Source organism: Nicotiana tabacum, chromosome 7, assembly GCF_000715075.1.
Source record: "Nicotiana tabacum cultivar K326 chromosome 7, ASM71507v2, whole genome shotgun sequence".
Classification (NCBI taxonomy): domain Eukaryota; kingdom Viridiplantae; phylum Streptophyta; class Magnoliopsida; order Solanales; family Solanaceae; genus Nicotiana; species Nicotiana tabacum.
This window is the reverse complement of record NC_134086.1, coordinates 80,845,371-80,861,946: the sequence shown is the minus strand read 5'-3', so window position 1 is coordinate 80,861,946 and position 16,576 is coordinate 80,845,371. Positions and strand designations below refer to the sequence as shown.

At 36.6% G+C, this 16,576-nt stretch overlaps 1 protein-coding gene across 1 annotated transcript; it reads right to left on the bottom strand.

Annotated features, from left to right (window-relative positions):
• Window positions 1-2,213: 2,213 nt before the first annotated feature.
• On the bottom strand, window positions 2,214-14,555 carry LOC107766660 (uncharacterized). Its single transcript, XM_016585469.2, has 7 exons — window positions 13,577-14,555; window positions 11,171-11,368; window positions 10,795-11,067; window positions 9,963-10,065; window positions 3,600-3,718; window positions 3,340-3,516; window positions 2,214-3,026 (listed from the first exon to the last, which is right to left on the bottom strand). The coding sequence occupies exons 1-7, from the start codon at window positions 13,871-13,873 to the stop codon at window positions 2,280-2,282; spliced, it is 1,914 nt and encodes a 637-aa protein (XP_016440955.1). The 5' UTR covers window positions 13,874-14,555; the 3' UTR covers window positions 2,214-2,279.
• Window positions 14,556-16,576: the final 2,021 nt, after the last annotated feature.

Below are 16,576 nucleotides of genomic sequence, written 5' to 3'. Positions count from 1 at the left end.
CTTAATCCCTTTTTCCTTAGGATTAGGGCTAGTATTTCTTGGATCCGTAGTCATAAGTTCAGGCGCTTTCTGCACTTCTCCCTTCACCTGGTCCTCATATAACACCAAAGCACTATTATTTTCCCCATCAGCAGCTAGACATCAAAAGCATTGCCCGTTGAAATCCCATTATCATTGGCCTTTTCAGTCACATTTGCCACCTCTTTCCCAGTTGCATTGTCGATTATGTATCCCCTTTTATCTCTTTGATATTTACTCTGACGTCTTTGCATCTATACTTCTTTTGCAGGATTTTGAATTGGCTTCCCCACAACTTTACCACTAGTCAATACCTTTGTTAAGGCTGCAGTTGTTCCTATAACATCCTTCTCCTTTCCTAAATTATTGGCTGATCTACCTTCCTAAGCTTAAGATGAATGATCCAGCATTTCATTCTCCTTGTAACCTTGTTTCATACAAGTTCTACAATATTTGAGCATGTATTCATACTTGATTTTAATCTATTTTGATTCGTCTGGCCCAGTTTCATCTTCCTCTTGTATGATCTTAATTCTTTGAGGGAAATTAGATGACAAATTCACCTTTATTTTAACCTTAACACAACTAGGCTTTGTACCATTATATGTAGCCATATCAACATGCAAAGGTCTACCAATTTCACTAGCTAATGAAAAAATAAACTCCTTACCAAAGAAGTTAGGAGGCAAATCCAGAAAAGAATTCCAAGCAATGGCAATAGGGGTCTCCTTTTCAGGCTTCCACCATGGACTCCATTTAGTGCATCTCATCTTCCACATTATCTCCTTGAGATTTCAAGTAGAATGCAGATATATTCCTCCATTAATGAGAGTTTGATGAGGATGTGTGTATCCTCTATCAATCCAATCGAACAGGGGCCTTTTAACTTACATTGAAATAGAATAACTTTACGCAATTCTTGAATAACATGTTTCTCATATGAAAACTTCCCAAGAATTGCAAGTTGTAATCCTTGTTGGGCAATAGATTGTCTAACTTTTGTTTTTTTTTCCATCGAACAAGAGGTTCTCCATGAAGATACTCCACAGGTTTTAGGTTTACGTGGGACAGTGGTTGCATGAAAGCATTTAATGTATTGGGTTGTAGTAATTTGCATATTTTTTGGATTTTGTAGATGTTGTAGGGGGCTGTATAGATGATGAGGACGACTGACCGGCCTCCTTAAGAGGCTGGCCAGCGGCCAGAGAAGTCATGGAAGGGCAGCCATGAAAATCGCCTTCTTGTCGACTCAAAATCGCCTGTCGCCAGAGCTCTCAAGCGTGGGTTTGGGGTAGGGTTCGGGCTTAGGTTATTGGTGTTGATTGAAGTAGCAAATTCAGGCATTTTTCTGTTAAAGGAGAGGCATTATCCTACTCTATCTACTGTATCCCAGTATCTTGTTTGTATTCTAATTGTATCCTTAGTGTACAATGTATAATCATAGCATACTCGGTGCATATTCAGTATATTTTTCAAATATATAATAAATATATATCTAATATACAATGATGGTGGAACCAGCACAGTGTACAATTAGAGTATATAGTGAGTATAGATTGTATAGTCGCTACATACTGTATAATATGAGTTTTCTTTTTGCGTATTTTTTGGGTTTTTAATGGTGACTGGCTAAAGGTCCATTGATTGTTAAAAGATTGATTGAATTTATGTGAAGGAAGAAGCTCTAAGGCTCATCCATGGCTGTAAGAATGTGAGTGTATGAAAATTGGAGGAGGCTGTTGGTTTTGTAGTGATGAAGAGGGACAAGGTGGTGGGACAACAGTGGAGAGGAGGTTGAGAAAAATGAAGGGTAGAGGAAAGTTGGAGCTGTAGTGAACGAGAGAGGTTGGAAGAAGAGGAACAAGTGTGGCGGCTAGGGAGGGAGGGCCGACGCAAATATAAGTTTACTGCTTAGGATATTTTATTTGTTTTTGGCTACAACTTGTAATATAGAATTGTGGGTCAGGCGATTTTGTTAAAAAATTGGCCAAGCGGCCAACTATGTCAGAATCTCAATATCTTTTTACCCTCATGTGGGTCCTCCACACCTCCGGTTCACTTTACTAGCACCATTATACCCGAAATTAGCACAAATTAAATATAAAAACTGACAGAGGCTTTACAAAGGGGGTTAAATAGAATTTAATCTAGCAAAGGAGAAGAAATACATTAAATTTAACTCGGGGGGGTAAGGATGACAGAAATTTCAATCTGTTGCCTTTGTTTGGCACCTTCAATATATACTGTGTTCTTTGCGTAACTCACGATTCACAATCACAGTCTAATTCATCTTCTAGCTCCCTAATCAATAATTCCATCATCTTCTTATACATTGGCATATAATGATCGTTTATCATTGTCTTTGACAAACGAAGCTTACTATACAATTCTCTAGGGGTCTCATATATCCCAACATTGTCTTCAGTTGGACAAGCATGTTCCAGATCACTCGTCTCCGATGATGGTATAGAAACCATATGCATTATTCTTCCAGGAGGGTAAAAATGGTGGTTATCTGACATATCTGATGGAGATATTGGTGTTTGGTTTTCAGCTGCATCAGCCAGCACTTTCTCCTCTTCAGCAATTTCTTCTGCTGCAGCAGCTGCTTCTTGATCACGGACATCAGCTTCAAGCTCCTGCCTTTGCAGCTCCCTCTCCAATTCATACCACAATTCACCTTCGGTGATATCTTCTATGGTGGAAGTACCAATTGCTTTATCCACTCCAGCAGCATCTTCCTCTTCATCGGTTTCATCTTGTCCAGATCCACTGCTCGAAGAACAATATTCGACTTTGTTCCCATCAGGAACACTGCTTACCACTTCACTCACAAACGTTTCACATGTTCTTGGAGCTATAAGGGGTGCGTCAGAGAATTCATCTGGTTTGGAGTTTGCCGATGGGGACACAACACGACGACGCATGCCCATACAGGTCCATGATGATAAAGAGGAGCGTGTCTTGACAACTGCGTGGGCAACATCTTGTGCCCGCTTCATCACCACCTGCACATTAAGGCAATAAAATCAGCGTTCCTGCCATGAAAAATTAAGGAGACAGAAAGTAGAAGATGTGGCAAACATAATTAACCTGAAAGTTTCATTGGCAATATCCTATTAATATTTCACCTTAACTCCATCTACGAATAACAACTTATCCAGAACTATAAAGATATAATTACTACTGATCCTGAAAACTCAAGTTAGAATTACATAATCCATTTATTCACAAACTTAATGCTGTGCATCATTCAATAAGGGAAATTAGGACTAACAAGTTGAAGAGGAGCAAAGCCAGTGGAAGGCCCCAACTTCCTACCTGAGTACTGCTTGAGACAGGACGGAGAAGTGCACCTGCACCAGCAACCCTTGCTTTTGCTACAGCGATAGAAGGTAGACGAGAACCAAGAGCAGTGGCAGATCGATAAATAACCTTCAAAACCCTATTGCGCTCAACTTGGTCACGTAGATCATTCACCCAGGATGACGCAGTCACCTGAAAATGATTATTTTGAAGTTAGAAATTACAGCATATCCAAGATAAGACTGAAGTTTATGAATTCAAGTAATGAGTCATACCTCAGAACGAAGAACATCTATAGAAGCGGTTGAGAAAGTTGGCACCAGATCAGAACCATTAATTATTGTAGTGATAAAGTGCTTTCCTGACTCCGCCAACTCCCACGTCATACAAGCAGCTGTGCAACACTAACACAGTAAGAATATAGGAAAGAAAACCACATCAAGGCATTTGGATTCACAGGCTAAGATGCAAGAGATGCTAATTTAGCAAGGAGACAAACACCATAGTTGTACATTAAAAATTGGAGGCATGGCACAAAGAGGAAAAGATATTGTGCTATTATAAGCCTCAACCTATCCAAAAAGCATCAGAGTTGCAGAGTGTTAAGAGAAAGATCATTTTATTAATTTCATAAACTCCAATATCGAAAACAACAGAATAAACAGATCACACACGAATAAGTTTACCAAAGTACTGCAAATAGTTCAGAGTACTTACACAGCATAAAAAGTGGCACAAAATCAAAGCCTGGTAGAAAAGTCAAGTGAAGGAGACTACTTGTTTGGATAATATGTGGGATGCAGTCAAGTAAAGGAGATAAAGGAGATTGAAGATTTTCGCATTTTTCCTGGTCAAGGTATATGACGAGCCAATAGGTCGTTTTGAGTACTAGCTTCCCCTTTTGTGTTTCGAGACCTTCCATAGTTTTATTTGATGATTTATGACTTGCATGTGTGGACCATATCGATTTATGACTTGCGTGTGTGGTCCGTATCGATTTCCGGAAAGTTTAAATGTGAATTTTTAAAAATGTGATTTTTGACCTCAGATAGGTGTTTTGACGATTCCGGTAGGTTCGTATGATGATTTTGGACTTGTACACATGTTTAGTTGCAGTGTCGGGTGACCCAAGGTCGTTTCGGCACATTATGTGCAATGTTGAAAATTTGAGTTTGAACTTTGAAAATCTTGAGTTTTGATAATCGATTCTTGATTTTAGATGTTATTTTGATGATTTGAGCTTGCGAGCGAGTTGCTATGAAGTTATTACACTTGTGTGGATGTTCGGATTGCAGCCCGAGGGGTTTAGGTGAGTTTAGAATAGGTTGCGGACTGTTTTGCATAGCTTTTGTGTTTGCTGGTGTTGTTGGTCTATAGATCTCGCATTCGCAAGGGTCTGTTCGCAAATGCAAACCTCACATTTGCGAGAAAATGCTCGCATTTGCAATGCTGGGAAAGGGGATGGCAACTTCGCTTTTGTGAATTGGCCGGGCTTCACAATTGCGAGGAATTGGTAGCAATTTCCTATGTTGTGCGGACTCTCCAAAATGTAGCTGCACCCGTATCGGATCCTTCAAAAATCCACTACTATTGGAGGATCCGACACGTATCCTGCCACATTTTCGAAGAGTCCGAGCAACATAGGCAATTGCAACACTGGGAGTTGAGGAGCAGCTTCGCACTCAGTCCGCTTTTGGAATGGGCTAGTTCTTCGCAAATGCAAAGGTTTAGTCGCATTTGCGACATCTGGGAGGCTCAGGCTCCGATCGCATTTGCGATCAGTGGTTCGCATTTGCGAACAACGCAATTGCGAACAAGAGTTCGACTTTACACTATTTTTGAGACCTAGACTCTATAGAGGTGATTTTTGGAGAGCAATTTCTTCTCAACTTCATAGGTTAGTAAGTTTAACTTGCTTCTATTCAATTTCCATTACATTTTCATGAATTTTCACTATCAAAACTAAGATTTCATAGGGTAGAAACTGGGGTTGTGTGTAGAAATTAAGGATTTCGGGACTTAGCTTATTTTATATTATTTTTGAGACCTAGACTCCATAGAGGCGACTTTTGGAGAGTAAGTTCTTCCCAACTTCATAGGTTAGCAATCCTGAATTGTTTTTATTCAATTTCCATTACTTTTTCATGAATTTCATTATCAAATCTAAGATTCATAAAGTCCAAATCGGGGTTTTTGGGTAGAAATTATGGATTTTATAAAATTGAGATTTAGACTTCAAATTGTGGTCGGATCTCGAAACAAATAACATATTTGGATTCGGGGATGAATTGGTAATCAGGATTTGGTCTTAATTTCAGATTGCAAGCACATGGGTCTGGGTTGACTTTATGTTGACTTTTCTTATGTTAAAGATGGAGTCTTTTTCTTACGAGGGTAATTTATAAAATTTGTTTTGACTTGTTTGAACAATAATTGACTAGATTCGGGTGGTTTGGAGGCTTGTTCTAAAGGGAAAGCCGTGTTGAGTTGTTGATCTTGTTCTGGAATGGGGTAAGTATCGTGGTTAACTTTGATTTGAGGGAATTAGGACATGACTGGTCTATTTGCTACGTGATCTATGTGTGGGAACGGCATATATGCAAGGTGACGAGTGTATATGCGTTGTCATGGGTTAAGCATGCGCGGTGTATTACTTTACTTTACGTCTTTAATTATGCCATGTCTATACTTATTTCATGTTATTATTTGCTAGGTGCTCATACGTGATACATGTTTTACTTGATATATGTGTCCCTTCTTGGTAGATGTCCTAAATTGTTACACCTTTAATTGTTATGTGCTCTTACATGTTATTAGATAAATGCTTTTACCTATCTCATGCCTTTACTTGCCTTATTGCCTTTACTTGTTTCCTGTTTCACTCTACTATGATATATTGGATTGCCTTAGAGAATTATGCATTTTATGTTGTGAGATTTGCCATATGTGGTTGTTACTGATATATATTGGATCGGGTTGCATGCCGCGACGGAAAAGATGTTATATAACTATTCTTGGTTGTTATACTCCAGTGTCATGTTATGTTTCGAGGTTGTGACGTGATGTTATTCCGGGGCCCTCTGTTATCTACTTTTTTTATTCCGTTCGTTATATAGTTATCTGTTTCTTTACACTGTTATTGTTTCTTTGTTTATTACTCGTACAAGTTTACAATTAGTATTTTATCATAGCCTCATCACTACTTCATCGAGGTTATGCTTGATACTTAATGAGTACATGGGGTCGGTTGTACTCATACTACGGTTCTACACTTCTTGTGCATCCCGGTGTTGGTCCAAGCGGCGTTCAGAGGTGATTGCTCTGACCTTGTCCCAGGAGACTTGAGGTAGTGCTGTTTGGCATTCGCAGACCCTGCAGTCCCCTTCCTATCTTTTACTATTGTTTATTTTACCAGACAGTATTGTATTTTCCATTTTAGACACAGATTCTGGGGATAGTTTTAGACAGAGATTGTACATCTATTAAAAATTTATGCTATTTCACCCTTTATTATTGTTAATGCCTCTTTAGTTGTTAAACTGTTTTTGTCATTGTGCTAAGGTTGGTTGCCTAGCAAGCGGATGTTAGGCGCCATCAAGAACCCATGGTTGAGATTTTGGGTCGTGACAAGATATTCTGATTTAGGCTTTGTCAAGAGTGCCATTTGTTTTGTGCCTCGCAGATAAGCATATCAACAAAAAGAAGATAGAAATTAGGTAGTAGTCCCCAATCATATTCTAAAATGATACCATTGGATTTTTGTTTGAGCACATGTCCAGCGTCCGACGAGTGTACATAATACACAACCTAAAGGGAACGGCGTTGTATTAGTTACAAAGATATCCTAGAGAAAGGTATAGAACACTTCAGAGAGCTAATTTTCACCACCCACCTTCAAAGGCTTCCATGAGGTGCACTTTGCACTAAGGCACTAAACGGTCGTTTGGTAGGAGGTATTAGAAAAAACAATGTAAGCATTAGCTTTGTGCATTACTAATCCTTTGTTTGGTACATTTTTTCAACTTATCCTATTTGGTATTGTCTTATGTGTAACTAATACATAGCAAACCATGGTATTAGCAATGCAAGGGTTTTTAATACTTGCATAAACATGGTTAAAGACATAATTGCCCCTCAAATCCCTCAAAACCTATTCCAAATACTTTTCGTCATATTTTGAATGTTTTATATTGTAATATTTTAATTAATTTTTCCTCTTTAGCATTCTACTATAATCAAAATAATACATATTTAATACTAAATTGATGTTGAATTCGTTCAAACTATAAAGTGAAGTTTTCTTTATTTGATAAAAATCTACTCTTTTTTAAAAAAATTGGTATTTTGTATTATATGTCTTGCGATCAAAAGTTTTCTTCTCTTTTAACATTAATATTTCAATTAGTTTTCTCTTTTAATTTTGCTCCCCTGTAAAAAAAAAAAAAACTGGCTTTAGAAAGAGTAAAGAATGCGGAGGGTAATAAAACTCTTGCAATAAAAATAGTGTATAAAGTTAAAGAATGTTGAGGGTATTTTTGTAAACAACCAATTTTTTTTAAAATTATGTAATGCTCTGATACATCAACCAAACAATGGATAAGAAATAATCTCAACATAACTAATGTCAGCATAACTAATCCCAACATTACTAATACCAACACTATCAATATACCTTATTCAACACTACTCTTATACCTCCTATCAACGACCCCTAAAGGTGTGCGTCTTATCAACTATGGGTCTATGTTGAAGAGAGCGGCATTAAACAACAAAATATGCACCTAATCATTTTTTTTAATTCTTTTTCTCTATAGAATTCTTTGGGTTTATTTGCAAAAGCCACAACAGACTTAAACACTATTTTTACTATTTGCCTTTTGACACTACTAATGTGTAATCTCAAAATTGCACAGCAAAGCCTTAAAGTCATCTAGCTGCTACCCAGGAAGCAATTTCTTTTGACAACACAATTTACACAAACCACTTTGCAATGTTTGCTCTACTATCATTTTTTTATTCCCTTTTGTTTTTGGTGTCATAGAAGTGCAGAATCAGATTTTCTCCAGTTACATGTTTAGGGACCACCTCACAAATTGTCTAAACAAGTTGTCTCTTAATGCACCATATGTTTGCCCCATAATGATGAAATTTTCTACAAAATTTTGTCTACATATTACACTAGCTTTCTACCTTTTTATCAGGTTTCAAGAGACTAGAAAACTTGTCCAATTCAACAACCCTTTCACACATTTTTGTTATGCTCCCACATAGAGTTATATTTCCAAATTTTAGGAGCTAAAATAAGATAATTAATGTGATTCTTTTTTTTTTGGATATCTAAAACTCCTTGAGGACCATATTGGCGCACCGCGCACTGATCAAAACTCGATGGATATTGGGCCCATCGCTCAACCCTTCTCCACTTAAATACCAGACGTTTGCCTGCGGCAAGGTACGACCCCATGACATTCCCCTAACCCACACATCACGTGTTGTGTCCTTACCACTAGACCAAAGCCTTGGGGCAATATTGCAAGCTGTTTTCCTCAAAGTGTTTCGAGGAAAAAATTTTAAATCCAATGACGTTTCAGACCTCCCCAAAAACAGTCGGTCAAAACAAATAGTTCTGCCAAAAGTTTAGCTAGTACGTGTGATACATGCTCTCAGCTCAGTTTTCAATCTTTTTTTTTTTACAAAAATCTCAGTCATTCAATTTCATTTTCATTTCAGGAAACACAATTAACAATGTAGGCAGTCCCTAGTCTCCTCTTCCAGTTTGCAATAATATGTTGTTTTACCATGATCACTTCAAAGTAATACCGCATCACTATGGAAGAACTTTGGACGTTCAAAACCTGGAAAATACTGAATCGACCACATCCAACCTTTGCAATTTCCAAAGAAAACCTATACTGAGCAAACAGATATGTCTATTCCGAGATGACCAGTTTTAATAGTCGGTTCCTTTCTCATTCAAACTTAGAACCTTTCTTGAGATCTAACTATATGTGTAGTTTATAATTTACAAATAGAACTTAAAAGCTAGTGACATGAAATAACAAACAACTCAAGATAGAACATTTGGCATTTCTAAAAAGCAAATACAGTTAAAGAGTTTCTTATGAAAGAATTCATTGTTCAACCAATTGAGCATTGACTTTCAGAAATTTTTTGATTCCAACTTCACAATTTCCAGATAACATAGATTTGTTGAAAGCAGTATCATAGATTGAAATATTGGTCTTACAGATGTATCATAAACTCAACTTTTTGAAGAAATGTAAGAAGATGAAATGTATGTATATTTATCACAAATATTAGAACTCAATTGGAAATAGCCATTTAAAATAGAAAAGTTTCAGAAAGCCACTCTAGTTTAGCACTTAATAGAACCTAAATCATTTTGGTAGGACCTAGAAGCCCAACAAGGGCAAATAAGAGGACTTCTAATTTCACTTAAAAATTCACTAAAGAATCTGGAAAAAGGCATGGATGAGAGAATGTTCTACATTCCTCCTTGTCACCTACAATTCTCATATACGAGGTACAGATATGTCAACCTAGCAACCATAATAGAAGAAAAATAAACCTTTCAACTTTTAAACAGAGATCTGCAACTGGAGCAGAAAGAAACACACCTGGTGCAAAAGTGACACAGGTGCTTGACGAAAGTTCTTTTTGCTCACGAAGGATATAGGTCAGAAGTGCAGCAGTACCACCACCAAGTGAATGCCCAACAATCTGAAAGTTCAAAACTAGGGTTACAGCATTGATATTAAGCACTAAAAACTCGAAATACGAATTCATGTGCAGTAATTCACTTTAAAACTAAATAACCTGACTTTTGAAAGTATATTAACATTATGTATCGACTCAAGAATTGCCATTATATTAATATATATCAGGTATGTTCAGAATATTTACATGGTACCAACAAAGGTAATGACTACTGTTTCTTTTGATAAGCAAAGGTAATGCTTACTTTTATAAAGCTATCTGCATAATAATCTCAGTCCGTCCCCCTTATCCCCAAGATATGAAAAGCAACAAGAACGAAAGGACACATGACTGTGTGATTAATGTACATCAAAAGAATAGAAGGAACGTCGAAGGTGACTTTGTGACTTGCTCTTTGGAGGAGAACAGTAACTGGTACTCCGAAATTTAAGATCAATCTAAATGAACAACAGGAAGGAGATGCAATCACAGTATGTAACATAAGGTTGTATCAGAAATATCCAAATGAAAGCAAATCTCATGGTACATCAATGACAATCTCCAAAATGGGAGTAACAAGAAACGTTGAACTACAATCATAACTTGTCGAATCTTCCAATTTTAACATGTAAGACTATGCCATCTTTCAGTATAAACAAGTCAATGAATGAAAAGACGCATCAAAAACAACTCACAATCTCCATGTTCAACAGGAAAAAGGATAAGAATAACGACGTGAATATTAACTTTTACCTTTATGTCATACTCAGGATTTTCGTCAAGAGCCTTGACCAAGAAAGGCATACTAAGCTTGGCAATCCACCTAGCAGCAGCAACCATCCCACAATGAGCGTATCCCAAAACAAGACTGCTAATCCCACCATCATCTAAAACTGAATGGTGGAAAGGTACAACAGCACCTGTTGCTGCAGTCAGGGTATCTTTGATGCTATGAGTGCCCCGAATTAGAAGAAGGAAACATTTTAAATTTCTGTCTCTTATAATTGTAAAGGCGGGCTTAAGAAGCTGCAAACAAAAACTTCAAAATCTTAGTTTTGACAATCAAAACACTACTATAAAGTTGTGAAATAAATCCAAATAGCAGGGTAGTGGTAATGCAATTACATACTCCCGCTTTAGGTTTCTGAAGGAGGACATCTTCTTGAGAGTAGCCAGCAGACTCCAAAAACACAGGAAATGGCTTCTTTGAAAAAAGCATACAGAGTGTCACCAACCTTAAGTAATGATACAACTGAGCAATAATCTCAGCACCCTTTAGTTGCACACAGCTTTCCCCAGCATATACACTTGCAACTGGTGCATTTCCCTTCAAGATCATAAATACATATGAAACTGAGGTAGAATTCAAGCATAACAAAACACAGATATAAAACACTCCACAACTATTGCAACCCTGCATTTATAAAACACGATCGCTCTCTCAAAGAAAAAATAACACTGAGGACCTTGGGCCTGAATTTCAAGGCACTAAAGAGTGCAGCATCTAGAATTTCTTCACAAACAGGATGACACACAAATACCAGAAAAAGGCAAAAACACATAACTAAAGAGAAGTAATAACAGACAGAACATCCATCAAAAGCAGCAGTAGCATCATCTTGGCTATCAGAAACCTTCCCAAATGATATATTCATCACTATCACTTAAGAATGTCAGAGTATAATATGACAAAACCAAGGTCAGGATTGGATGTCCCCGCTGGTGACATGCTTAAGTTAATCCCAATTCTAACAGGAAATTGCGACAAAGTCACAAAGATACCCTCAATTGCATAGTTTGTTGCATAGTTTGCTAAAATCTGGTAGCTATAAACCTACAATGGGCTAACTATGCTCTAAAAGTGAACACAATTTTCTGATAAAGCTCTACAAGCGTACACAATGATGTACTGAACACAGTGGCGGAGCCAGGATTGTAATTAAGGGGAGCAAAATATAAAGAAACAAACACACCAAGAAGTCAAGGGGTATCATTATATAGTATATATACAATAACAACAACTGCAACCCAGTAAAATCCCACTAGTGGGGTCTGGAGAGGATATTGTGTATGCAGACCTTACCCCTAACCGGAAGGAGTAGAGAGACTGTTTTCGAAAGACCCTCGGCTCAAGAAAACAAAAAGACAAAAGGAGACAATATTAGTATCACCACAGAAATCGTAATAGGAACATGAAATCCTGAAGAAAGATGCAAAGCAAAAGCGATAACTAGTAAATAGGTCATGCACTGGAAAGCAAAATAATAAGACACAACATTGCCACTAGCTATCTTAGACAAAGCCCTACCAGACTAGTCTCACAAAGGTACGAAGTAAGGCAAGACTCAACTACCTACTAACCTAAACCCTAATACTCGACCTCCACGTCTTCGTATCAAATGTCATGTCCTCGGAAATCTGAAGCCTCGTCATATCTTGCCTGATCACCTCTCCCCAATATTTCTTAGGCCACCCTTTACCTCTTCTCGTGCCCTCCACAACCAGTCACTCACACCTCCTTACCGGAGCATCTGGGCTTCTCCTCTTAACATGCCCGAACCATTTGAGCCTCGCTTCCCGCATCTTGGCATCAATGGGAGCCACGTGCACCATCTCCCGAATATCCTCATTTCTAATCTTATCCATTCTAGTGTGCCCGCACATCCACCTCAACATCCTCATTTCTGCTATTTTTATCTTTTGGATATGTGAGTTCTTAACAGGCCAACACTCAGCCCCATACATCATAGCCGGTCTAATCATCACTTTATATTATAAAGTACATATACATATTTTAAAAAAAATTATCGAGCTATACCGTGTAATTTTCCGGCGAAGGCATGTGGTTTCGCCACTAACTGAACATACAGCAAAGCAGTTTAATTTTCAAGTAGGAGTATCAATTAAAGTATGTACTGGAAGCAATAAAGAATACTATATTTTTCACTCAATTTTATTTATTCAAGCATTCCTCTAGCTAATTTGAACACAACTACTTTTGATGGCAGGAAGTTCACCATAGTGGAAAATGTATTTATGTTGGTTTATTAAAAAATAAAAGCAAAAGGATGCAACACGAAATTATTCAGATAGAATAGGACTTGATGAGAAATCAGTCCATTCACATACATCACATTGACTCCCATTCACCGAGCAGTAAAAACAACTGGCGAGAAAAGATTCTAACTTTACAAACTCAACACTTATGAATCAATCAACTATAACTCACTTCCAAAATAATTGAGATAGACTAAATGAATCATCTATATCCACTTGTCCCTATCCGGGCATATCTCATTCGGGTACTGGTTAATGAATTTTTCCATTCGAGATTCCGCCTTTAGGAGCTTAAACTTACTAATAGATCAACCAACTACACTTTCAATCCCAACCAGTTCAAAGTCAGCTATATATAAATCTCTATATCACTTCCACTCTATTCGCCCACTTCATTCCAATATTGGTACACAACTTCATCATTAATCCAACGCTAAAGTATCAAATAAGAGCTTAGAAGTATAGAAGATAAGCTCACCTGTCTTCGGATAAGGTAATTGATCCCAAAAGCCAAGTCACCGATAGGCCATTTCCCAAGTGTTTCCGAATATGTAAACCGAAGAGTTTCACACAACGTTGAAATTGTTTCGAGCCACGTGGCCGGAGCTTGAGCTGGCCTCCGTGATAATCTCCGCTTCACAGATCTGCTTGCTGCTTTCGAGTAATCTCCACTTTCTTCCTCCTCTCCTTCCTTCGCCGTTGTTAATCGGCGACTCAGCACATAGTACAACAAAACCACCGCCCCCGCCGCCGTAGCCACCGTCGTCGCGGCCATTCTCAGATTATTATACGATTCAGTTGTCAAATCACAGCCCTAAATTAATCCGTGTTTGGTGATCTGTAGATCACGATTCTCACTGTACACCTAATATCCGGCACAAACTCAGATCAATGCTGTGCTCACTGTAAACCTAATTTTGCAGTAGCCTTATATCAAAGCTATATATAAATATGAATTTCCGAATTTCAGATAAATCAAGATCGGATTGAAAAATTAGGGCTTTGGTGAAATTGAATAGAGGAAGAAGTGAAATAAATTATTGTTTACACGTACATTATAATATGATACAAATTATAGGTATATGATTTCGGAAAGTGTTCATGAAGACATTATACACACGCTTTCGCGAAAGGAGCTTGAGGGAGACGATAAACGCCCAAACGGAAATGAGACGGGAGTTTGCTTTTGCGGTAACGTCAGATGGCATCCGTGCTGAGCCCGGGCCCAAATTCAACTCTTAAAAGTAATACATATGATTAAAAAAACAATTTGTATTATGTTTTTAAGTTTTCACCAAATATCTTATTTCTTCTGATAAAAAACAATCACGTGTACTCAAATTATAACCAAGATAAATTTCAAATCCACTGGTACGTTTTTAGTCGTGTATTCCTTGTGAATCTTGAATTGATATATCATGTGTTATATTTAAGAGATTTGCTTAGAACTCGTATCAACACAACAAAGAAGCAAATCTAATTCCCTTATGTTTGAACTCACATGGCCTTAGTTTGCTGATTGCTACCTTTAAAATGCAAGATTCTATTTTTATTCAGACGTAAGAATAACGTGGACATTCAACGGACATAATCAATATAAATTTGGAGGTTCATATTTTTACTTAAAGGTAACAATATCTCATATATTTATGATCAAAATATCTTGTTGATGTTGTATAGATCTTAGCTTTTGGATATTTGTTCCTATGCTACATATTGTAGGATAGACAAACATATCAGTTTTAGTTTAAACTCCAAAAAATTCAAAATCTAACGATAATGATAATAATTATAAAATATATATTTCTTTGAAACGTACAATTTTGATTTCTAAAAATTAAATCGGAATGATCTTTGAAACGGAAAAGAAAAAACACAAAGTTATGTTTTGAAAATAAAAATCAAACCAACATATTTTATACAAAATCAAAAAACTATTTAAAAGGCCAAAAAAACTAACCAAGATTTTTTTTTCTTTAAGAATAAGTTTAAAAGAAACAAAACCAAAATCAAATTGAAATTAGGCAAAGAAGACCAAGGAGACACACCTTTGTTGATACCCCTGGGAATAACATTACTTAAATTCCTACCATCTCCTTAACAGATAAATAAAACTATAAATATCCACACACCAAAATAAAGTTTATAATTATTAGGCTCAATATGTTTCACTCCTCTTGTTAATATTTGAACTGTTTCACTTTTAAAGGATGCGTTTATGCTAATGTAGCGATAAAATTATGAAGACTGATGAATAGGAGTTTGGATGCTTACAATTATTTTTTTAATTTGTAAAGGTAAAAGGTATATATAAGCTATAGTACTTTAACAATTCTAATTATAGAACCAAATATTTTGGTTAAGATGCAACCATGACTCCATTTGAAGACTTAAGAAAGTCCAAAAAGTTAGTTTTATTTACGAAATATATGAGGGCATCTATTGTAATAAAAGGTTAATTTAGGGTGAGAAGGGATAGTAGAAAGATAAGTGTACTATCTCCTATAAAAAAAACCATAAAATTACAAAATAGGACTTAAAGGTAGTATTATTAACTCAACACCCACAAAATTAATAAAGTAAAAAGATAGTATTATTAACTTAACACCCACAACTTTAAGGATAATAGTTTTGAAAAGTTGAATGTGAGGACGACAAAATCTTTGGGTTGTCTCTTATTAATAATATATATATATAATAATAATATTTTGTAAAAAGATAATTTCGTAGAAAATTAGCTACACATTAAAATTTAAAATAAATAAATAAATAGGTTGTGATAAGGTAATTAGGTACTAGTGAAAGCTCTATTAGTAAAGTATTGTTTGCCTCGGTCATATAATGCTCTAGATATGAAAATGTGCTAGTTTCTGGATACGTGCGTTGACGTGTATCTTAATCGATCAGTATAAATTTCTTATCCCATGCCAATGAGTTCAAAATCCAATGTCAAGCCCGAAATGATGAATTATATATGAGCATCGACTAACATTTTATTTAATAGGTCTATGTTATAGTGTTATAGGAAAATATGATGGTTAGGAATCCTTTATTATTTTAACCTAATCGCTATTTGGACTTTGGAAAAAAATTTCTTTATCAATATACTATTTGTTCTACACACACATTCCAAATCTTTTCCGATACCTCCCAAGAAAAATCTTGTATTTGGATCCCAAATTGATGGGTTAGTATGGGATTATCCATGTAGACCGAATTGTCTCACGACGTTCTGAATCCAGCTCACGTACTGTTTTTATGGGCGAACAACCCAATCCTTGGAACATGCTACAGTCCCAGGTGGTAAAAAGCCGATATCGAGGTGCCAAACCTTCCCATCGATGTGAGCTCTCTCCGAAACCAAAAGTTAGAATTTTGGTAGATAGAGACCCCATAAAAACTTTGCTCGAGGAATTGCAATACCGGGCCATTTGAGGTAATTCGAAATTATTCGAATTGTGTAACATCAATTACTATC